Source organism: Cheilinus undulatus, linkage group 3 (genome assembly GCF_018320785.1).
Source record: "Cheilinus undulatus linkage group 3, ASM1832078v1, whole genome shotgun sequence".
Classification (NCBI taxonomy): domain Eukaryota; kingdom Metazoa; phylum Chordata; class Actinopteri; order Labriformes; family Labridae; genus Cheilinus; species Cheilinus undulatus.
In genome coordinates, this window is record NC_054867.1 from 53,480,325 (window position 1) to 53,506,138 (window position 25,814).

General features: G+C 42.0%; 1 protein-coding gene across 1 annotated transcript in view; it reads right to left on the reverse strand.

The window, feature by feature from the left end:
* Positions 1 to 25,613, reverse strand: part of ptprt (protein tyrosine phosphatase receptor type T) — a 516,342-nt gene extending 490,729 nt beyond the window's left edge. Inside the window, exon 1 of the mRNA XM_041782769.1 lies at positions 25,465 to 25,613. Within this exon, the coding sequence (XP_041638703.1) occupies positions 25,465 to 25,552 (88 nt within the window). The 5' untranslated portion in view covers positions 25,553 to 25,613. The remainder of the gene's footprint in view (positions 1 to 25,464) is intronic.
* Positions 25,614 to 25,814: the final 201 nt, after the last annotated feature.

The following is a 25,814-nucleotide window of genomic DNA, read 5'->3' on the forward strand; positions in this document are numbered from 1 at the left end:
AGCATGTGTTACAATGAGCAATAACATGCTGCTAATATTTCTGATAGAGAACAGTGCATGATAAAGGGCTGATTCTCTATAAAACACACATTTTAACTCACACAGCCAGCCTGACTGCGACCCTCTCCACTGGGAGTGGAGTGTGACGGTGGCTTTAATGTCCAGCAGAAAATTAGCCTCAGCCAACCAATTAACCAGCTTTTAAATCTGCTCGCAGAGGAAGACACAGCATGTGTGTTATGGGTAGAGAAACAAAGAGTGTGTACTGAGTGGGACAGTCGGTGTGTTATTGTGAGTGTGAGCGTTGAGCAAAGGTTAATAGAACCTCAGGAGGAATAAGACCAGAGCCTCGTTACCTTCCCTGAGCTGTCGTTTTCTCCTGCCACACAGAAACAGTGTGAGGGTGGCGTATGGAGCAGTAGGAGAGTTCATTACCGTCTCTGTTTTACATGTGGACTAATACTCCTTAATACCCGACACTGTTCCTTTATTAACGCCCCTCCATGTGACACTCTGCTCTCGCTCTTAAGGCTCTTTTCTTCTCTTCCTTTTATCATCCTCGGTGGTTTCCCTTCACGGTGCTAAAAGAAAACACAAGACCAGGAATCTGACAGACGTATCATGTTTGCTGCTTTAGTGGCCCTAAAGGGTAAAAAAAAAAAGGAAAAGGGAGCACATGCCAGCAACAAAAACTTCTCCGGTGCTATAAAGAAAACTAGCATGTGACCCAAGATCATACAAAAGCATCACAGGAGTTTAGGCCAAAGTAATAATATAATGTTAGAACGTTCAGGAGTAAAGCAAGCAATTTTGGGAGCCAAGTTATCATTATCCAGTAGAGCCCGACCGATATGGGATTTTTGGGGCCGATGCTGATACCGATATTGGGGGCTAAAAAAAGCCGATAACCGAATTATCGGCCGATATCTGATATTTTGGCCAATATATGAAATGGAAACATTGATATGCACAGGATATATACGGTACATGAACACAAATGTGGACATGTGAATAACCAGTTGCATTTATCTTTGTTTATTTCACAAAGATGCAACTTAGACGACATTTAAACGCTGTATAATAGTCTTATATTGTGGCTGTGGACCATATTAGACAGGAAAATGATAAATGGAGAACCATATTTACATCGTTGTGGCAAACATGCACATAGAATATGTTTACAATGTGTTTCTTAATAACCCTGAGGAAGGCCACAAGCTTAAATGCACCTGTTTTATAAAGTTGGTCTCTAAAGATCTACTATTAGTGAAGCTTTCTGTCTCCATGCTGGTAGAATATGTCACAGGAAAGATAAACACCGTATGAATGCTTCTTCTGGTTGTGCTTTTCAAAATAAAAGCCCGGTTTAGCATTTCTATAGAGAAACTTCGTTTACTTGTACAGAATGCTTTTATTTTGAAAGTTCCCAACAAACTTGCAGTGTACACTGAATCAAGTCACTTTTAGCTGGGTTTATTGAGGTAAAACTTATGAAGAAGGACAGGGCTTTGAGAGCAGGGAGACGTGGCTGACATGCAGAAAACTCACGCCCTGTGTGAAAGCCACACCAGCAGGAACCGGAGCTGACACACGAGGCACACGTAAGCAGCAAAACACACTCCCAGTCTGAAACGGGCAGCCAAGTGAGTCCGACTGACTCACTTGGCTGCCTTTGAGTGCTTAGGGACAGGAAGGGGCCCACGGCAGCACCTGCTGCTCGCTGAGAAGAGCAACAACAATACGTGCTTTCACGTCAGAGTCTCCAGAACTCCCCAGTAACATCAGAAAAAGGTGCCAGATTTGTTGCTTGTCACTTTTTTGAAAAAGAGTCACTAGAGGGGTCAAAAAACTCGCTAAATATAGCGACAAAGTCGCTAAGTTGGCAACAGTGAGTGAAGGAGAGCTGCTGCTGCACTTGCTTGTGTCTTGGGCCAGGACACACAGACAGAATCCCAGCGCAGCAAAAAGTTAATATATCAGCTACATATTGGCCGATGTCGATTAATCTGTGATACGCTATAATCGGCCTGATTAATCAGCCCGCTGATAAATCAGTTGAGCTCTATTATCCAGTAATATTGTTCAAGTACAGCAGCCTTTTTCACAACTGTTTACTTCACTAGTAGCAGCCGACAGCTAAAATTTGCCCTCCACCAATCAGAGATGTCACTTTGACACTCTAGGAATGTGGGTAATGTGGTACAGTTTCCCAACATAGCAGATAAACTGTGCTTTTCTTCAGAGGAGAGGTTAAAGTTCACTGACAGAGTTCCAAGCTTCACCAGTCAAAGCTTTATGGGAGAGAGGAAAAGAGAAAGCCACTGTTGAAGAAACTCAGATTCAGTCTGGACTAGAGTTCACCAAAAGGCATGTGGGAGACTCCATGGTCATCAGACAAGCTGCCAAACACTGCACACTACCACAAACACACCATCCTCACTGTGAAGCACAATGGTGACAGCATCATGCTGTGGGGGATGCTTCTCAGCAGCCGGCCTTCCCAGACTCTCTGTATCATGGTTTCCCTTCAGGTAGCTCACAGTACTTTAACTCGAATGGTTCTGTCACTATGGCAGCATGGACTTAGTGGTTTTGTGGCTGATTAGGGATAGTAGGAAGGAGGGAGTGGGCGTGTCTTATCCCCCCTCCCTCCTCAGCTGGACTCTGGGTTTTTGTGACTCTTTAAACCGGATTATAAAATTTATATGGAGGCTAGGATGGGGGTTACATTGACTCTAGAGCTTTTGTGTTACAGGACTGTTCCTTAGACTCGTTTCCTGTCCTTGGTTCTGCCACTGTCTCTCTTCCTCTCCTTTATTCGACATCTTCAGCTGTCACTCCGTCTCCCTCCGTTTACCCGCCCCGCTCTCTCTCTCCCTCTAATCGCCTCTCCTCCTGTTATCTCCCCCTCTCTCTCTAATCTTTATGAAGGTGGAGGTCTGCTCTCATGCTAAAGTTCATATCTGTAGGGGGAAACACAGACGGGGTCGTCACACTCGGCTGGCTGCTGCCTCCGTTGTCTTTCTCCGTCTTTCTGTGCTCTTTGTCAGTCATGCTATTCTGGGCTGTAGACTGACAGGCTGATGGAAAAGACTGCAGCTCAGAGACGGAGGCAGACTCTGTTTGAGTTTCAGAGCTGGAATAAAAGTTAGAGGAGAAACTTTACACTTTAATGGAGTGGCAGGATTCATGGTGCAAATGTTATGGCTGAAAACGGGACACAAAAGCCGACGGGAGCAAACCCACGAAGACAAACCCTCTGAGATGACAACCATCCTTTCGGTCATAATCACTCTCTCTGTTTTCCTGCTCTAATAATCAGCCGGTAGGGGTGTCCTCTCACTTCAGTTCTTCACCAATCCAGTTTGCCACTACCTCTCTTAGCCTGCTGCTGTCATATTTTTATATCTGTTCTCCTTTTCTACTCAGTCAGTGTGACCTCTGCAACCCCTTCTCCACCCCAGCCACCTCCTTTACATCCCATCTGTACCCAGGTGCATAAAAGCCACATTTTAGTTTATGTGTTCAATGCACCCTGTAAAACCTCCCTACAGAAGAGCTACAGACCTAACAGCCCATGCTCTCTCTGTCAAACACACCAATACACGCCCTCCTCCTGCTCTCTTTACTCATGTTTGCTTGTATTTTACAGATTTATCCACAGGGGCAAAATATCTATAATACATTTTTGTCAAGATTTTAGCGAATGAGTTTAACAATGAAGCTGTAAAAGTCTATCTAATGACAAACGACTAGAAGCAAAGATACTGGATTATTCTGGGTTTCTTTGAACAACATTAAGTCAGGAGTTGGACATTAGTAATGCATATTTACAGCTGATTTTAGTCAATATTTACAGCTGACATAAGCAAATATTTAAAGTCAATAAATGCCATTATTTACAACTGATAGAGAACGATATTTATAGCTGATATGAGCCATTATCTAAAGCCAATACAAGCTAACATTTACAGCAAATATAAGCCAATATTGAAAGCACATACAGACCATTATTTACAGCTGATACAGGCCACAATCTAAAAAAAACAGGAGAGTTTACACTGATATTTATGGGACAAAAAGCCAATTATAGGCTTATATTAACAGTCGATACAGGTCAATATTTATAACCAGAATAGGCTGATGTTTACAGTCAATAACAACCGATAATTACTGTCAATATAGGCTAACATTTACACCATTTATATGTTGATATTTCTGTCCATTTAAGTCCAAAATTTACCTCTGATATGGGCCAGATATGCAGTCATCATAAGACGATATTCACAGCTTTTAAAGGCCAATATTTACAGCTAATATAGGCAGATGTTTCCAGCAGATAAATGCAGTTATAGCCTTTTACTTACAGCCGTTACAGGCTGATATTTACAGTCAATATAGGCCAGTTTATACAGATGATAGATCGATATTTACAGCTGATTTATGTGTTTTAAATATCATTAGAAATGTTGATATCAGCCAACAATATTTCGCTTTGTAGGCTTGTATCTGCCAAAACCAACGTCATTCTGATAATATCATTTATCCCTCGTTCTTGGAACTACAGGTGGACTTATAGTAAAGTGAAATCAGAATATTATTGCTAAAACAGCAAGAGAGAAGGCAGGAAGAGCCTTTCAAGTTTAATAAGTGAATCAATTCAATCATAAAGAAGTGTTTTAAATAATATAAAGGGGTAATTTGATGTTGAGACAGGTGTGAAAGCACCTTGCTTAGACACACTCACATCTCTCTCTCCATTTCCTCATCTGTTGTTAAACACAGAGGGCAGATTTTTGAGTAACTGGGACATTTATAGAGCTGGGCCTTAAGTTTTCTATGTAGAAGTCTGCTGATGATATAACCGATGCTACTACGTCGATGAGACTGTTTCAAACTCCACTCATGGAGCTGTGACGGGTTGTGCAGCTGCTTCATTAACGTCTGAGCGTGTTGAGGGCGTTTTAACCGACCATTATCTCATCACGTACAACGGTGAAGGACTTAAAGTATATCCATAATTAGTCATGATTCAGAAAGCAGCGGTGGCCATCCACAGCGTCTCTTCCAGCATCTGCTGCACAATTATCTGCTGCAGGAGCTCGCCACCATCGCGGGCCGCTCGCTCTCCAAAGCTGGAGAGATGGATCGAGAAAGCTCAAGCTTTCAGAGTCAAAGACACCATTCTAGTAAGGGTCTACTATTTTAGACACTTTCCAGAGTTAAATAGAAATAAAAACATTCAGTTTGTGACCATTTTTGGAGAGAAAGAAAGACTCAAAACTCACGTCTGACCCAGAAGAGAAGCCTTTGCATCCAAAATGTAACCTCTTTGTATAGCTACCTATTTAACCCATGTGTAAAGTTTAAAATTTTCACTGAGCTCATGCCAACCCATTAGAGCACTTCAAAAAAAACGACCTCCTGTTTCATGGCGAATAATGATGGCAACAGCTTTAGTGTCCATGAGCTTGGGAAAATAGCACGGGGACACTTCCAGGATCTTTCTCACCAATTTTAGGGCAGATTTGGACAACTTCGGAGGAAATGTTTATTTGAAAGAACGTCAGTTTTTTTGTGACATGAAAGTTTGACAACCTGCTTGTTTGGCTTTTGAGTTTTGTACAAGACTTTGATGACATTTCATCCTTGAGTGCTTTTCTTGCTTTTTACTAAAGGCCGGGTTAAAGCCCCTGAAGGAGACACTCCTAGAATGAATCCTAGTAACAGCTGGGTTGACCAAAATATGCAAAAATCTGCATAAAATAAACAATGGAAGAATTCCTGCTGACCTGGCAATATGGGTCCAAGGGGCTTTTTTGTAGGTCCTGGCATGACAGACATGCCTACTTGATTTCAAAATTGAATATGGGATGGGGCTGATTAAAAAAAAAAAAAAAAAAATTAGGGGGCACAACTAAGCCAGTAAGCAATGTCCATCAACTAGACCTACATCTGCTTATTTCCACTAGTTTTCATGGCAGTACAAGCTTCCTAAAGCCAAACAAAGTACTTAAAAAACGACTTCCTGTTTCATGGCGAATCCTGATTCACCATTGCAACAGCTTTAGTGTCAGACATGTGAGCTTGGCAAAATGGCACGGGGACATTTCCTGGATCTTTCTCACCAATTTAAGGGCAGACTTGGACAATTTTGCAGAAACTTCCGTTGTTTATTTTTTTTTTAAAATTATTTTATTTGATTTTATTTTTAAGGCTTTTCTTACTTTTTACTAAAGATAAAGTTGCCCAGGTTAACACTCTTGAAGGAGATAATCCTAGAATGGCTAGGTTGACCAAAATGTGCAAAAAATCTGCATAAAATGCACAATGGAAGAATTCCTGTTGACCTGGCAATATGGGTCCAAGGGGCTTTTTTGTAGATCCTGGCATGATACATATGCATGCTAAGCTTGAAAATACTACGTTGAATACAATGCAAGAGCTGATTTTTATAAATCAAACATATCATCCATCTTAGATGCTGACAGGTATTTTTTTCACAAAGTCTTATGGATAGACAAGCACGTTAAGCACCTGCAATTACTACTTCCTGTTTCATGGCGAACAAAGACAAAACAAAACAAAACAAACAAAAACAAAAAAACACAGCCTTCCCTTTTGACCTGCAAAAATGTGTTGGGAATTCACCAAGATGATCAGAAACCTTTTTGTACATCTCAAGAATTTAAATATTTCTACAAAATTTTATCTCTCCAGGTGAAATGGCCTTGAAGGGCTGAATCTAAAGATTGGTTTAGGGCAGTGGTTCTCAACCTTTTCAGCCTGTGACCCCCAAAATAAAGGTGCCAGAAACCGGTGACCCCCACTGTACCTGAAGCTGGTCAAACACGTCATGCACATTCAAGATTAGTCACCTGCAGACAGTGCTGCGGTCATCTTAAAAATGTAAATCCCTTTTCTTAAAAACAGAATTGAAATGGTAAAAAATGTCCAAAAAAGGTGGTGGGAAAGGTGGTAAAATAGAATTTGAGAAGTAGCAGAAATGGGTTAGAAGTGGCATAAATTTGATAACAGTAGCAAAAAGAGCAAAAAGTGGCAATACAAAGGTTGAAGTGGCAAAAACAGGCACACAACGTTGCAAAGGGTATTAAAAAGTGGCAGAAATAGGTTTAAAGTGGCAAAAATTGGGGAAATGGGATTTGAAAGTGGGAAAACGTGCTTTAAACTGGCAAAATTGGGTTAACTGGGACAGATAAATAGGCAGAAATGTATTTAACTGGTCAAAATGGGCATATCATTCAGTGAAATGTGGTTAAAATGGGCAAAATTGGTGTAATATGTAATTAAAAGGGGTTTATAGTGGTAATAATGGGTCGACAGAGGCAACTATATATGAAAAATGGCAAGAATTGATTTAGAAGTGGCAAAACAGTCAGTACAAAGTGGTGTAAAAGGTTTAAAATTGATTTAAAAAAATGGTTAAAAGTGGAAAAAATGTGGTAAAATGGGCAAAAGTGTTGGTTAAAGGAGATAAAAATGGGTTGAAATTTGGCAAGAATGGAGTAAAGTGGAAAATTTGGGTCCAAATTTGTGAAAAAATGGATGAAAAGTGGTGAAAAATGGTAATGAAATTGGGTGAGAAAAAAATCATTGCAAAGTGTTCTCCATTTTTTAAAGGCATCTGGTGACCCCCTCTCAGTGTTTCGTGACCCTCAATGGGGTCCTGACCCCCAGGTTGAGAACCACTGGTTTAGGGAACCCTTGCAAACCAAATCCCATGACCCACATCAAAAACCAATGAAATATTTCACCAGGTCTCATGCACGAGCCAAGTTTAATGCTGATGTTTGTTTAGTTATTATCAGGGATTTATAAAATACAAACTGACATTACAGCTGCTTCATCTCGTGTTTGCCGGAACAAAAACCGTGGGATAAAGGAACCGTGAAGAGGAAAAGTTCAGAACAAAGTGTTGCAGATCCGTGGATGTAAATCTGGCTGTTGTTTTCCATCTCTTCCTGTTTGTTCCTCTTCTCCATCTGCCGCTCAGCTTTCATCTAAAAATACTCACTCACTCTCTCGCTGCTGCTTACAGTCAAAAAGCCTTCTGCTCTTTACGTCTCCATTGAGTCAAAGTTGATGTGGATGTATTTATAGGATCTTTAGTAACAAAGAGGCAGAGAACAAAGGACAGACTCGCATTAAATATACACCGTCGCTCTGTCTGTTCATAGTTTTCCTACCTCTGTATTTCCCTCTAAAGCCTTATTCTTAAAAGAAGATGAGGATAAGTTCTTTAAACCTGGTTCTTTTATTTTACTGGTGTAATGGAGAGTTATTTTGGGTAGTTGCTGAGGCTAATATATGGAGCAGACGTGCAGAAGGACATGCAGCAAACATGCACCAGGATCAGGGCTCAGTCCTGCAGTCCAGCTCATGACTTGCTTGTTTAAAGACCATGTCGCCGTGGAGTTAAAGAAGTCCTGTAATGACTCCCTATTTCAGTGAAGTTCTTCACACTAAATTTCTGCAGTTGTGTTTTTTAGAGGGCTTTTATTGTGAAGGTCCAAATCCAGAAACGTGATGTCAGTAGCAGCAGAGAAATGAAGAAGCGAGACAGCAACCTGCAATGTGTGTAACCTTACACATAATACCACCTGATCTCCTTATCCCTCCCTCCATCCTTCCTCTAAATCTCCCCCACCTATTTACCCCCCTCTCTCTGAGTGACTGACAGCTGAGTCAGACGCCGCCGCGCTCCCCAGACGAGGAAAACGGTTTTCCTGTCGTTCCGTCCACCCCCCCACCCCGTCTGCCTCCCGTCTGTCTGTCTGAATCGTTTAACCGGGAGGTGTTTCCTTCGGCGGATATGACAAGGCAATTATCGGTTCATCAGGATTCAATCTGAGCTCCCACAGACGCACGCGCTCAGTTCACGTCTAAATACTGATGTGTGACTGACAGATGGAGGGGTGACCGATGAATCAAACGTTGACGTTACATCTGCAGCTGACTGATTTACTCCTGTTCTGCCCTGAAGGTGGACATTTATCTGAGCTTTCTTTAACATTTAGGGAACAAAATTATTATTGTGTAAAGTTTCAAGTTATGTCTCCAACTTTATATCTCTTTGTTTAACTAAATAAAGGGCTTCAGTCTGGACCACTTGGGGAAAAAAACAAGCAGTTTGCATGAGCCTTTGTGGAAAACATCAAGCACCAACAGCACATATTCCTGTGCCTACAAGGGAAGCCTGAGGCAGGAAGGGAAGCAGCAAAAAACCAGACTAGAGCAGGTATCAGTGACAACTCGATTAAGCTAGACGTAGCATAAAGGAGGAGCTGGGGTGGAGGAAGGTTTGCAGATGGAGCAACAAGGAGTAGCTAGGCTAGGAGTTAGCCTTCCTTTTGTAGAGCAAATTAGCTAGCTGAGGAACGAATCTGGTTCCTGGCTTCCTCGCTTTCTTTGGCTTTAGCCGGTATTACATTTCAGGGGTCCTAACATCAAACATGACTTTGACTTTGACTTGGATCTGGAGTCTGCTGACTCATCAGGAGCAGTAAAATAACCATAAAGGGACCACACATGTGAGGATTGTTTGTAGAATATTAGGGATGTGGTGATATATGGTGTTACAATTAAGCGCTGAACCCTTGTGCACTCCTCGGTACATTTTTAGCATTTTTCAATGAAAAAGACTGAATATTGTTGTGTTTGTTAATAGTAGGGGGACCAAATTTTGCTAAGATTCCACTTTTTTAGTGAAGTTTTAAAATTCAAAGTTTCATTAATAACAGGGCTATAACAAAATGTGTAGAAGAAAATGTTTCACTTTTCACCCTAAAGACATTTTTTGCACCATTGACTCCCATTAAAACACATTTTTGATCCTACTGGTATTTTAGCATAAAACAGTGTTTTACATATGACTACCTATTTAATCTAAGCTTTTGTCTTGAAAAAGTGTTTTTTTTTTTAATTATCCATCACATGACATCATTTTCCACTTTATGGCTGAGAGCTCTGTTCTCTGCTGTTTCACTGAGGCCTTTTTCTGTTTGACTTTTGCTTAAGAACAAAAATGTAAATGTGTTGGTATTGATGTAGCAGTGTGGTATGAATGTGAAAGGTGAAAAAATATTCACAATTAATATTTTTATAGCACTTTTTTGGCACTGAACACTTTTTGCAGAAAGGGTGAAAGGTGGTGGACTTAAAAAAAAAAACTCCCACTGTTCAAAAAAATAGTAATGCATGAAAATTAGTGTTGTTGTCAGTTACTGACATATCCAAGGGTGTAAGAGCTCCCCCTGAAAACAAAACAGTTTGCACTAAGTATTTACACCACGTTCCACATTATTAAGCACGACAGAGTTTTAAAACATGTTATAGGTTGTAAAGAACTTAAAATGGTTATTTGTTGAATTTACAGCATTAGGAGGTCATATTTACTGAAATCAAAGATATTTCAATCAAAAACATCTTAACAGGCCAAGTTCCATGTTAACATAGGAGCCCTTCTCTGATATCTCCTTCACTATTCTTGCATCCATTGAACTTGTGAGTTTTTGGAGAGTTTCTGCTTGAATTTCTTTGCAGGATGTCAGAATATCCTCCCAGAGCTGTTGTTTTGATGTGAACTGCCTCCCACCCTCATAGATCTTTAGCTTGAGGATGCTCCAAAGGTTCTCAGTAGGGTTAAAGGTCAGGGGAGGATGGGGGCCATACCATGAGTTTCTCTCCTTTATGCCCATAGCAGCCAGAGACACAGAGATGAGATGGTGCATTGTCATGCATAAAGATAATTTTGCTACAGAAGGCACGGTTCTTCTTTTTTTACCATGGAAGAAAGTGGAAGAAACTGTCTATACTTTGCTTTGCTTTTTTTCTATATGCAAATTCGCCACCTTTTTTACTACTTTTTGACACTTTTTCGACAATTCAAGCTGCCTTTGGCCAGTAAATGCCACTTTTTTTCCCTCATGTTTGCCCATTTTTCCCAACTTTTTGGTGTTTTTTGCTTATTTTGATGATTTATCACTTTTTTTTGTCACTTCTCACCCAAATTGACCACTTTCACCCAGTTTTTGCCACTTTTCAAACTTTTTTCACCATTTTATGCCTATTTTTTCCCTTTTCAACCATTCTTTTCCCCTTTTCTGCCACTTTTTGACCATTTTTTCCACCTTTAACTTATTTTATTGCCACTTGCTACTCATTTTTTGCCACTTTTCACTACTTAGATTGTGGCTCTTGGTAATTTTTCAACAATTTGGCTCTTTGGTTAAGCAGGGGTGAGTAACACTGCTCATTTCACACCTTCGGGGACCCTAAAGGGGCCTACCAGCTCTCTCCTCATGAATCCAGCCCAAAACATGACTCTGCCCCCTCCTTGCTGACATCACAGCCTTGTTGGGACATGGTGGCCATCCACCAACCATCCACTACTCCTCCATCTGGACCATCCAGGGTTGCACGTCACTCATCAGTAAACAAGACTGTTTGAAAATGAGTCTTCAATGTATTTCTGGGCCCGCTGCAAACCGTTTCTGCTTGTGATCATTGGTTAGGGGTGGCTGAATAGTAGGTTTATGCACGACTGCAAGCCTCTGGAGGATCCTACACCTTGAGGTTGGTGGGACTCCAGAGGCACCAGCAGCTTCAAATACCTGTTCGCTGCTTTGTAATGACATTTTAGCATCTGCTCTCTTAATCTGATGTGTTTGTCTGTCAGAAACCTTCCTCATTATGCCTTTATCTGCAGGAACCCGTCTGTGCTCTGAATCAGCCACACATTTCTTCACAGTACGATGATCACAATTAATTTCTTGTGAAAAATCTAATGTTTTCATTCCTTGTCCAAGGCTCTTTCCCATATTGCTGAAAGCTGTGGCCTGCTAAATAATGTGGAAAAGTGCATTTTGAGTTTTTTTTTTTTTTTTTTTTCAAATCCTGGTTGTCATTATGAAGTCTGTTCAAAAACATTTGAATTATGAATGGCTGATGACTTGAAACATATTAATTTAGTTAATATTTAGGAAAATAAGAGAAAAATGTCATTTGCATAATAATGTGGAAAGCGGTGTAGAAAATATTTCACATTTTGTGTTTTTAGCATTTTTAAACATGTGGGTCATTTTCACAAAACAGCATTAAAGGGTTAAAGTTATTTGGGAAATTCATGTAATTTGATAGTTATGATCAGAGCTGGAGTTGGTTAAAAGATTTTTTTTTTTCCTTAACATTTAGTTTTGGGCATTTTTGTGCCTTTATTTGATAGAGGAGGACGGTGGATAGAGTCGGAAACAGGGTCAATAGTGGGGGAGAGACATGTGGTAAAGGGCCTGAGGTCGGATTTGTTTTCTGAAGGGGTGCACAAGGGTTAAAAACTCACTGCAATCCGGCCAGCACCTGGTGTTTAGGAGAGGAACAACCTTTCAAAATAAACCAGGATCGGACAACAGTTTAGCGTCCCTGTCATTATGGACCAATCAGAGAACACCTGGAGCTGCCGCCCTCTTCCTCCTTAAACAATGCTGATTGGATCTAGCTGATGATTGACAGGGAATCTGGAATCTGGACTAAATTATTCTCTCCAATCCTGCCAGTTCGCCTTGGCCTTACGTCTTCCCCAGCCTCTGTTAGCCAGCAAATACATCTCAGTCCTTCTTTATGGTTTATTTCCCCTTACTTATTCTCTTTTTTTTTCTTATTGCAAAATGCAAAACATTGCAGAAGCTAACTAACTAAAGCTGTGACCTCAAAAACCTGCAGCCTTGTCTGCAGCTTTATATGTCTGCAGTACTCTGCATTCCTCTAGAGTTATAGTCCACCTAAATATGACACATCTTTGGAAATATCACAAACATCTGTGGTTGATTGTTTGGTTAAGATGAGCATTTGTTCCCAAACAAATCTCCCACAATGCCCCGTTTATTCTGGAGTTTGATTTGCAGGAAATAGAAAGTGTTTTTCATAAAGCAGCTGAGCAGCTCCGTTAGCGTCCCTGGATCCATCATGCGGGCTCGACTTCCCACACAGTCTGACATAAATTAAATTTACCCACTGAGAGAATAAAGTGAGTGATGCTCACATATCATCTAATATCTCCTATTCCAGCTCTAACTCTGTTTACCTTCCTCCATCCTCCCACACATATTTGTCTCATTTCCTCCTTTATTTTCTCACATCCATCCTCTCTCTCCTCCTCGCCGTGTTGACTCAGCCTCTCTGAACATCTCCTATTAAACATGGATTAATTACTACCAAACCTCGTTAAGCTTCGTTAAGACCTCTAGCATTAATCAGCGTTATTTTCATTAGCAGAGAGGAAGTTTTTAACACCTCTGACATTTTCATCAACTCAATCATGTTTTCGTTTCAGTCAGTTTGTTTTTTTAGATTTAATACTCCAGCTGAAGTTCTTGAATGACTTAAAGGACAGGCTGCATATTCACCTCCTTATTTCTCACTGAGCCTCGTAATTTGGTCATTTATCTGTGAGGCACTGAATCCAAGACTAGCAAAAAATGGTTTTAAATTGTGTGGCAAAAATGTAATTTAAAGTGTCAAAATTAGTTTTTAACATGGCAAAGTTTGGTTAAGAATGTCAAAAATGGGTGAAAATGGCCAACAGTGGCTTTGAAAGAGGTATAGAGGGGATTAAAAGTGGCAAAATTAGTTTCTTAAGTGGCAAAAAATGGCATCACAAGCGTGTGGTTAGAATTGTGAGAATGGGCATGAAAAGTGGTTAAAAATGGGTTATAAGTTTGCCAGAGTGGGTAACACGGGGCAAAATTGGTTTTAAATTCACTTTAAATGGGTTAAAACTGGCGAAAATGGTTGGAAATTGGCAGAAGTTGGTTTTAAGGTGATGAAAATGGGTTTTAAGTGGCAAAAAATTGGTTGACAGGCAATTTGTTTTATTAAGTAGCATAAAATGGGTTAAGAATGGCAACATGGGTTTTAAAAAGACATAAAATGTATTTTAAAGTGTCAAAATTAGTTTCTTAAGTGGCAAAAATTTGTCTAAGAATGGCTAAAATGGGTTTAAAAGAGGCATAAAGTTGGTTAAAAGTGTCAGAAACTAGTTACTGAAGTTTCTAAAAAAAAATGGCATCACAAGCAATAAAATGTGGTCAAAACTGCTGAAAATGGACATGAAAAGTGGTTAAAAACGGGTAAAAGTTTGTGAAAATAGGTAAGGAGGTAAAAATGGTGTTTGGAGTTCAACAAAAATGGTTAAAAGGTGGCACAAATCCTTTTTAAAGTGGGAAAAAATGATTTTAATTCACCTAAATTGGGTTAAGACTGGCAAAAAAATGGGTGAAAATTGGCAAAAGTTGTCTTTAAGGTGGTAAAAAATCGGTTGAGTGGCAAAAATTATTTTTTTGAAGGGCATAAACTGGGTTTAGAATGGCAACATGGGTTTTAAAGAGGCATAAAATGGGTTAAAATGGCAAAAGGTATTTCAAAGTGTCAAAATTAGTCGTTAACACGGCAAAATTTGTCTAAGAATGGCAAAATATGGGTGAAAATGGCCAACAATGGATTTAAACGAGGCATAAAGGGGATTAAAAGTGGCAAAATTAGTTTCTTCTTAACCAAATTTGGTTAAAATTGGTGAAATTGGGCATGAAAAGTGGTAAATTTGGTTCAAAGGCCCTCTTCTTTACTGGCATCCTGACCTTAGTGCAGAACAAACATCATTGGCTTAGGTCTGAAACACATCATCAGTGGGATTTGGGAAGCTTTGTTACTGCGTGTTTTAAAAAGTGCTTCATAAATAGTTATTATTATTATTATTATTATTATTATTAAAGCTAGTATGGACCATGCTTTTGGGACCCTCCACATGTAGCAGAGTCGGCTTCACTGCCTTCAGAGTGTTTTTGATCATGAAGGTTTTTGACGACCCACACACAGAATCTCACACACAGTCTTTGGCATAACACAGGAGTAAAACACAGATCCAAGAGATTTCCTTTATTACTGTCAGCCACAACATGCTTTTCTCACCACTGTTAACATCCGTTTATGTGATTGAGTTTGTCTGTTAGTGAAACCGAGCACCAGTTCTGCAGCACGCTGGTGCAAAAACAGGATGAGTGTGAATGATTGACTGCGGAGAGTGTCTCCTATCAGTGCGTCCCTCCTCTCCTCTTGTCGTCTCTCTTTCAGCCCCTCTAACCCTCTTTACATTCATTCACAGCCCCACTCACTCGCGCTAACGCAGACTCCCCGCCCCGGCTCTCAGCCTGTTCCGTTATTAGCCTGTCACTTAGTTCGGCCAATAGAATACGAGCCGTGGATTAGACCGGGGGGGTGGCGGCATAATAAATGGAGCGGGCCGCGAGGTGACGGACATCCTGTCATAACGCTCAGAGGAAACAATTACAGGCACTCAGACAGTCGATGACAGTCAGACGTAATCAACTTAGAGTCACTCTCCCTCCTTTTCTTGACCTCCTGTCAGCCGTCCACTCTGTCATTTCCTCCAACATCTCCTCCTTTTTCATCCTCCTCCTCCTCTCTTTAGGACTAGGCAGACAAACAGAGCAACAACAGGAAGAAGATCGCTCTTAGTTTCACTTTCTCACTACGCCACGTTCCACATTATTACACAAATTGGATTTTAGTGTCATAAACATTCTTTTTTTTTTCAGTTAAACTCATGGATGGTGTTGTGTCTCAGGGTTCTTTGGATCACTGAAATCAATGTCAGACACCTGTGATCATTAGTTTGCCAGGTGAGCCCAATTAAAGGAAAACTACTTAAGAAGTAACCTGACATGCCAGATGGATGTGTTTCACACATCCATCTGGGAAAGCTTCAATAGGAAACGTTTGAGAAAAGGCAGAGGCTTTGAAAAAAACTCAGAGTGTGATTGGATGAACGTTCTGTCTGTCACATCTCTACGGGCCAATCAGAGCAACAAAACACGTGACTAGCCGCTATCGAGCTGTGCGTGCGCAGCTACTGAGGAATAACGTGAAACATGGCGACTGTAGACATGTAAGTACTCGACTTTTGTCGTTTTTGAAAAGAAAACAACTCACTGCTGTTCTTTGTTTTTCTTTTAACAAAGAAATGTCATTAAGTTCTGATAAAACTGGCGCTTTAGCAGCATCCACGCTAATCTCTTCCTCCATAACGGCACCAGCTCTTGCTGCTGCTTGTTTACATCACAACTCTGCCGCACCTGAAAGCACCGCCCCTCGTCCCTGATTGGTCCTCTCACTTTCTAACCGGGCCCAAATGGTTCAGATGGGAGCTTTGCAAGATGGATTCGCCAGTGAAAAACAAGGAAACGGGCGTGTCCATCTGCTTTGCAAGTTTATGAAATAGGGGCTTTTTAACCTCTTTTCACCACTGTTTCTGCTCATTTATGCCACTTTTCCCCACTCCCTGCTCATTTTTTCCACTTTTAATTCACTTTTTAACCCCATTTCCTTTCTTCATCTAGCCAGTTTTTCCAACTTTTTTCCACTTTATACCGGTTTTGCCACTTTTTAACAGCTTTTCACCATTTTCAACCCATTTTGGCACCCTTTTAGAATTTCTGTAACCCATTTTTACTAATTTAAAAAAATTCTGCAGCTATATTTTACTTTTAGCCATTTTTTCCCACTTTGAACTCATTCTGCCAGTTTTTAACCTGTTTTTACAAGTTCATCTGGCTTTTTTTTAACCTGTTTTTGCCTCTTCAACCAATTTTTTGTCACTTTTAACCACTTTTCACAATTTTCTTCACATTTTATCCCTGGTTGCATTTATATAAGATTTTTTTTTTGGCATTTTAATCCCATTGTTGCCTTTTCTGAACCTTTTTCACTTTTGCTTTCACAAGTTATGCCACTTTTTTTCTACATCGATTTCAATTTTTCCACTTTTAAATTATTCAACCAATCACATGACCATGTCAGAATGCTCAGTGTGTTTCAGTCAGGGACTTTTTTAGTTTAAGTCAAGAAAGAAAGCTATGCAAGGGCTCTTACAGGACATTTAAAGGTCATGTGACACCTGTGTTTTAGTCCTTATGGGCTATATTATAACCAACCCAGTACTCCATTGGACTGGGGCTCCCTAATGGCTCTTCTCCTCACCTCTTCTGCTCGTCTGACACCTTTTCCTCCCTTTGTCATATGAAGCCACACAGACGCTCTCTCCGCACTAATCCCATAAAGGGCCCTATAACTGGGGGGACTGTTGATTCAATCAGAGCCAAAGATGTCTCCAAGTCGCCCCAACATGTCGGCACTCGGGGCGAGTGAGTCAAGGAGAGACAGATTTCTACTCCTTCACCTTCTGTCCTTTAAACACGGAGGAAATCTCATTATCTCAGTATCAAAATGTTTCCTCTGAGCCGCCATTTTCACCTCCAGAATGGACGGCATGTTCAACCATCAGTGATTACTGAAGCTTAGAGACTAGAAAAACAAGACTGGCTGCACAAAACATGCCTCTAATTTTTCCTGCCTGCAGCATTGAAACTGTGTTTATGAGTAAATAGACCATCTCTGTTCTCACATGAACATATGAGCTGTTTAATAACTGAGACATTTGTTTAAATCTATCATCCTTCCACCAAAACACAGCCTGCCTCCACCGGGGGACGTTCAGCTCACAGCATCACTACCTCCTTAGAATAATGAGTCTCAGCGGAGTCAAACTGTCACACATGCCTCAAACTTTCTGTCAGAAAATTTCCCCTTCAGACGACTTTTTAATAAAGTTTCCTGTGGTTGAAGTCAGACTGTGTGGTTAAGTTTGGGGGAACAGATAAATGCTGATGACGGCAGAAACTGCTGCACATAGGTGGTTGTTGGGCGGGCCGCCCAGGTATATTTACAGCCACCTTAGTTTATATTCCAAGCATTCTTTCATTGAGACATCCTAACATGGGTGTAGCACAGGGGGGGAAGGGTACGGATTATCCAGGACCACAGTAGGGAGGGGCCTTCAGAATCCTGCGAGGAAAAGTGTGTTTTGACTTATTTTTCTCTTAGTAATGAATTACTGAATCAAAAGCAACTAAATGATAACAAATGATATCAAATAGAATAAATAAAATACTGGGGGGCCTCTGATCCTGCCTTAAAATGTCCAAATGTTGTAGTCCAGCGATGCAAAATAATGCAAGTAAATTTAATTTAACCATAGTAAAAATGTTGCTCATTAATTAGGAAATTATGGTTCCAAACTTCATTTAAATACAGACATATTTGTAAAAATGACTCACTTGTTGCTTGGCTAGCCGGTTAAGGGGTGCCAGGGCTTAATTTGGGCCGGATCCCACTGGAACAAGATCCGGCACCTCTCAGATCGTGACCGGCACTTATTTGATTGGATCCAGCTCCTCCAGGGCTGCAGGTGCATAATACATTTCTGCCTGCGAGTGTGTGTAAACATAACATTGCGTGTTTGTTTTCTAGTGTGTGTACCGGCTGTGTGTGACTGTATGCTGCAGCCTATGGTTAGGCAGGCTAAACAAAAAAAGCGTCATATAAGCCTATCACATTCTGACTTGTGCGTAAAAAAAGCATCAAATCGGTAAACAACCGACCAATCACAGACGATCAAATGCTGTTTTCGAAGTTAACGTTAGCAGCGAGAGTTAATTTCAGATAACAAAACGAACAGACATTTATGAAGGTAAAAGATAAAAACAGCTGTGACAGAAGTCATCAGCAGCAGTCGCTGGAACAACAGCTGATGTACCTGCAGACTCTGAATCACAGCAGGACTAACGGGACAGACCTGAATCACAGCAGGACTAACAGGACAGACCTGAATCACAGCAGGACTAACGGGACAGACCTGAATCACAGCAGGACTAACGGGACAGACCTGAATCACAGCAGGACTAACAGGACAGACCTGAATCACAGCAGGACTAACGGGACAGACCTGAATCACAGCAGGACTAACAGGACAGACCTGGATCACAGGAGGACTAACGGGACAGTCCTGGATCACAGTAGGACTAACGAGACAGCCCTGGATCACAGTAGGACTAACGGGACAGCCCTGGATCACAGTAGGACTAACGGGACAGTCCTGGATCACAGTAGGACTAACGGGACAGCCCTGGATCACAGGAGGACTAACGGGACAGCCCTGGATCACAGTAGGACTAACGGGACAGTCCTGGATCACAGTAGGACTAACGGGACAGTCCTGGATCACAGTAGGACTAACGGGACAGTCCTGGATCACAGGAGGACTAACGGGACAGTCCTGGATCACAGGAGGACTAACAGGACAGACCTGAATCACAGCAGGACTAACAGGACAGACCTGAATCACAGCAGGACTAACGGGACAGACCTGAATCACAGCAGGACTAACGGGACAGACCTGAATCACAGCAGGACTAACAGGACAGACCTGAATCACAGGAGGACTAACGGGACAGACCTGAATCACAGCAGGACTAACAGGACAGACCTGAATCACAGCAGGACTAACAGGACAGACCTGAATCACAGCAGGACTAACAGGACAGACCTGAATCACAGGAGGACTTACAGGACAGACCTGAATCACAGCAGGACTAACAGGACAGACCTGAATCACAGCAGGACTAACAGGACAGACCTGAATCACAGGAGGACTAACAGGACAGACCTGAATCACAGGAGGACTAACAGGACAGACCTGAATCACAGCAGGACTAACAGGACAGACCTGAATCACAGCAGGACTAACAGGACAGACCTGAATCACAGGAGGACTAACAGGACAGACCTGAATCACAGCAGGACTAACAGGACAGACCTGAATCACAGCAGGACTAACAGGACAGACCTGAATCACAGGAGGACTAACAGGACAGACCTGAATCACAGCAGGACTAACAGGACAGACCTGAATCACAGCAGGAATAACGGGACAAACCAGAATCACAGCAGGACTAACGGAACAGACCTGAATCACAGCAGGACTAACGGGACAGACCTGAATCACAGCAGGACTAACAGGACAGACTTGAATCACAGCAGGACTAACGGGACAGACCTGAATCACAGCAGGACTAACGGGACAGACCTGAATCACAGCAGGACTAACAGGACAGACCTGAATCACAGCAGGACTAACGGGACAGACCTGAATCACAGCAGGACTAACGGGACAGACCTGAATCACAGCAGGACTAACAGGACAGACCTGAATCACAGCAGGAATAACGGGACAAACCAGAATCACAGCAGGACTAACGGAACAGACCTGAATCACAGCAGGACTAACGGGACAGACCTGAATCACAGCAGGACTAACAGGACAGACTTGAATCACAGCAGGACTAACGGGACAGACCTGAATCACAGCAGGACTAACGGGACAGACCTGAATCACAGCAGGACTAACGGGACAGACCTGAATCACAGCAGGACTAACAGGACAGACCTGAATCACAGCAGGACTAACGGGACAGACCTGAATCACAGCAGGACTAACGGGACAGACCTGAATCACAGCAGGACTAACAGGACAGACCTGAATCACAGCAGGACTAACGGGACAGACCTGAGAGAAAAAAGCAGCGGTTCATCCATGTCAAAGCGTCACATATTGCTACTTTAGGGTAAGACCAAGTTTCATTTATAAATTTGGCCGCCGTGCCTTAACATGAGCTCTTTGCATAAATATAAATTGCATAAGTATTTGTTTCAACTGAGTGGGTTTTTGTGTAGTAAAAGTTTAGTAATGTTTCTGCTGAGAGTGGCTTCATGAACTGTCCTTGGTGCTGAAACATGCCAGATTTGACTCACAGCTGCCGCTCAGAGAGAGAGACGCTCTCCGTCGATAGGCGATGGTACGTGCTTCTCTGCAGCTGATTCTTTCCTTAATCATTTAGGTTAATAGGTTGTTTGCAGTCATATGATCTTCTTGGCCCGTTTTTGCACAAGGCACTGATTTTCATTTTTTGATGTATGCCATGACTTTTTTGTTTCCCCCTTACCGCTGGAACAACACCCGGTCTGCATTCTGGGACCTGAAGATTAACAGATTAAGCACTGAGGGGGGCCCTGTCTAATATACTTTCTGGGGGCCCTAAATCCCTAGTTACGCCCCTGCCTGCCCATAACATTGACGTCACCTGGTGCCAATAAAACAACTGATTCTTTCAAAATAAAAGCCTCAACAAACACTCAAACATGCTGCATGATAACACCAGATTTCTCACCATGAATATAAAGAATTACATGACAGTCAGTCTGCAAAAATGAACTAATAAACTCAGTAATAACCAATAATTACAGATGTTAACAATAACATTTATTGCCCTGTCTATCCAACTCCGACAGCCTAAAAATGACCTGATTACTGAAACAGCAAACATTTTTATGAGTCTTGTTGCTGCAAGAAAGATTTTATTTTCATTCACTGGATGAGAAATTAAACATTTATCACCTTGAAACCAGCCTGCATGTCACTTTTGATTCACTTCCTCACATTTTAAAGCTGAAACTTTTCCTTCAGAGTGATCAATAAATGTGATTGGAGCGGCAGGATCAGAGAAATGAGAGGACCAAACACCTACAGAGGAAAAACAAGGAGGCAAAAACAAACCTCTTCAACGCCGAGACTGAGGGTCAGATCCAGTGGCGTGCACAGACGTTTCAAGAGCAGGGGCAAAAAGAAAAAAAAAAAGGGCACATACAGCGTGTTCTCGCCACTGAAGAGGGCACGAAGTTTGGCGTGTTTTCCAGGGCACCTTAAACATGTTTATATGTTCTACAAATGGCACATTATATAGCCTTAAAACAGACTAACTAGACAGACTGCTCAAGTTAGTTTGTAGTTAGGATCAGCATCCACAAGAACTGTGTAGATTCAACATTGGACTGTGAAGAACACATGGAAATAAATAAATAAATCCCTAGGGGGTCTGGGGGTCTTCCCCTGAACATTTTCAATGAAGTAGATGCCATTTCCTGTATTCTAGTGCATTTTAACACCATATTAGCACCAGATAATCCAAACTGGTTCTGTCAGATATAGTTCTGGCTCAGTATAGATCAGAAAAGGGCCCAACATAAAAGTCATCCTAACAGGAATGTTTCATAGTATTTCTTGTTCCTAATGGACTTCCAAAGTTTAGTGTGTTTTTCCATCCAAGATGGCACTTTAGCACGTGTTTTGCTCATGAGAGTACGTTAGCGCTGGTTTTGGCTCCAAAGAGGGCACTTTAGCATGTTTTGGTTCCAAAGGGGGCACTTTAGCATGTTTTGGTTCCAAAGGGGGCACTTTAGCATGTTTTGGTTCCAAAGGGGGTACTTTAGCACAAGTTTTGGTTCCAAAGAGGGCACTTTAGCATGTTTTGGTTCCAAAGAGGGCACTTTAGCATGTTTTGGTTCCAAAGAGGGCACTTTAGCATGTTTTGGTTCCAAAGAGGGCACTTTAGCATGTTTTGGTTCCAAAGAGGGCACTTTAGCATGTTTTGGTTCCAAAGACGGCACTTTAGTATGTTTTGGTTCCAAAGGGGGCACTTTAGCATGTTTTGGTTCCAAAGACGGCACTTTAGTATGTTTTGGTTCCAAAGACGGCACTTTAGTATGTTTTGGTTCCAAAGGGGGCACTTTAGCACAAGTTTTGGCTTCCAAGAGGGCACTTTAGCACATGTTTTGCTCATGAGAGCACCTTAGCGCTGGTTTAGGTTCCAAAGAGGGCACTTTAGCGTGTTTTGGCTCTTGAGGGCACTTTAGCGTGTGTTTTGTCTCCCAAGAGGGCATTTAAGCACGCATTCTGGCTCTTGAGGGCACTTTAACATGCATTTTGGCTTCCAAGAGGGCACTTTAACATGTGTTTTCAACAATTGGGCTGCAGGGGCGCACCCTCCCCGTGCACATCACTGCTCAACAAACACTGTAAACTGCATGACAGCACCAGATTTCTCACCATGAATCTAAAGAATTACATGAAACTCAGGCTGCAAATGAACTAATAAACTCAATAATAATTAATAATTCCAGGTGTTATCAATAAAGTCATTTATTGCCCTATCTATCCAACTCTGACAGCCTAAAAATGACCTGATTGCTGAAACAGCAAACATTCTTATGAGTCTTGTTGCAGCAGAGCATCACTTCAACCGTCAGAAAGATTTTATTTTCATTTATTGGATGAGAAATTAAACATTTATCACCTTGAAACCAGCCTGCATGTCACTTTTGATTCATTTACTCACATTTTAAAGCTGAAAATTTTCCTTCAGAGTGATCAATAAATGTGATTGGAGCGGCAGGATCAGAGAAATGAGTGGACCAAACACCAAAAGTGGGCAAAAACAAACCTCTACAACACCGAGACTGAGGGTCAGATCATGTTATCCCCCTCTGTCTGCTCTCTTTAAACACTAGAACCCAGTAGGAATCAAACACAGCACCAGCTCTGCGCTCTGTGGATGTTTGAGTCAGAGGAAGAGTGATGTGTGAATGTGATGTGCCACTGTCGCCCCCTAACGGCAGCAGAACAAAAGAAACCAGCGGAACATCCATCAGACCCTCACAAACCCTCACTGCCACACAGAAACAAGCACAACACGAGAATATACGGGAACTAATGACAAAGTGATTTATGAGGAAAAACAGCCACAAATCATCAAAGTTTGCTGCGTAAAAAAGGTCAAACTGCAGACTAGACTATGACATCTAGAGGTTTGAACATGGGGACTGTCCTTTCAGAGCTCCTCTTTGAGTTCCAGTCACATACAGTCACATTTGTACTTGTTTTTACAGCATACAGCGCAAACCAGCGCTTTCCTCCGCTGCACCATTACGCACGGACAGAAGGAGGGAGGCTCCAGAGAGAAAGAGAGGAGAGCTGCGTGTTTGGAGCCAGTCTTGCCTTCAAAGTAGTCTCTTTTTAAGGCCGAACAGGTCATGAATACCAAGCAGAAGGTGCCGTGAGAGGAGCGAACTCAGAGCCCGCTGCTGCTGCTGCTGCTGCAGACTCATGCAAACATCCAAACCAGCAGGCTAAGGAAGTCTGCTGGCTGTTTCTGAGTGACTGGTTTCATGTTCGACTTTCATTTGTTGCATTTAGACAATAAAATCAAAGAGAAATTTGAGTTTAGCTCAGAGGAAAATGTGCACAAGAGTACTCCAGCTTATTTGAAACAATCACCAGTCTTCCTTTAACAACAGCATCCACATTCCACTCACATTTAAGCTGAATTTACACCAAACGTGGTGTTTTACGCGTGATTTAAGCGGCTGAGCAAACTTTCTGCTCTAAGTGTTCGCCTCATCAGCTTGTGAACCTTTCATTTCTGTTTTTTTGTTCATAATAAAAGCTGCTGATTTGATGCAAAGCTGTGAAACACAGCAGGAGCAGCAAACTCTCCAAACCTCTGCTGCGCGTAACAAGTGCCGGAGGAGCGCAGGCTGCTGCAGAGCTGTGCCCGGAGCTGCTGCGTTATTTCTCAGATATAACAGCCTCTAGTGTCGGTGTGCATCCCTGATTAAACGGGTAAATTCTTTCTGTGTAGCAGATGTCAATAAATTTGGCGTTATTGGTCAAATTAAAGCTTTTGAATCACGCTGCGAGGGATGGACTTGGACGATCGTGAGTTGCGCGAGTTTGCCCGCAAACCTGCTGCAAAATCAACCACATTTCTGTTTTCTGGAGTGATTATTTCTGCATCTAATGCATGCACAAATACAAAACAGACACGTCTTTTATGGATATTGGCTAAATCAGAGCCAAGACGCACCGCCTCCAAACAAGCAGCGAGCGAAGCGCAAAAAAAACCCCCAAAATATCGACACCCAAGTCTCTTATTTGGCTTCAGTAACAAACCGTGCATGCATGTAGGACGTGTCATGGAGCACACGTTTCTTTGAACATCCAAAACTTTGCAGCAAACATCCGGAGCGCACAGCGGATGGCACGAGCTACAACCTACAACTTTTACAAGCAAAATCACGCCATAAAGCCAGCATATCCGCGTAAACCTGATACAGGTCGTTTGTTTCTGCTCATTTCTGACTGATGCATGCGCAATGAAACCTGGGCTGGATGTGAAGGGTTATGCGCGCTTGGAGAGAAAGAATCCACACTACAGGCACGGAATGTGTGCAAAAACTGACGCTTATAATCACCAAATATCCAAAAGAATGACATTAAAAACACTCAAAGTCACCAAAACGCACAGAAACTTCATTCCCGTGGTGCTGATTTGCACCCAAAAAGCGCCAAAAGATAACCCATCGCCTTGCATGGCGCGTTTCTGCTCGTTTCTCTCTGATATGTGCGCACAGGAGAAAGAATTCCCACTTCATGCAAAACACCATGTGATGGAAGTGACTTTAACCACAGCCAAACATCCAACAAAATCGCCCCTAGAGCAGCTGGGTGCTCTTGAAGTTTCCACAACGCATGAAAGTCCCTCACTGATGGGACATGAATGTGAAACTCAGCCCAGGAAAAATAAACAAAAAAGCCCCAAAAGAGAAAGATAATCAAGAGAGGAGGGAAAGAAATGTCTTTACCTGGAAAGAATTGTCCTGCAGTAAATCCCAAAAGTCCAAAGTAGAGGAAAGCAGCAGCCAAAGCGCGAGAATAACTCCGTTTATCCATCCTCGTGTCTCTTCTTTCTCTTCTGGTCGTTGTTTTGTGATTTCTCAGAGATTATTTGACATACTCCCCTCTGGTCCGTGAACGTGATCCCCTCAAACACAAAGAAGACAAATAGAAATAAAATCCTCTCATTGGTGGAGCAGACGCGGCGGAAAGACTCTCAGAGAAGTTCCCTTCCGTTCCTCTGCTCCGGGGGTCCCACGCAGCGAGTCCGACAGTGTGCGTGTGCGCGAGAGTGTCACGGAGAGCGTGCGCGCGGTGA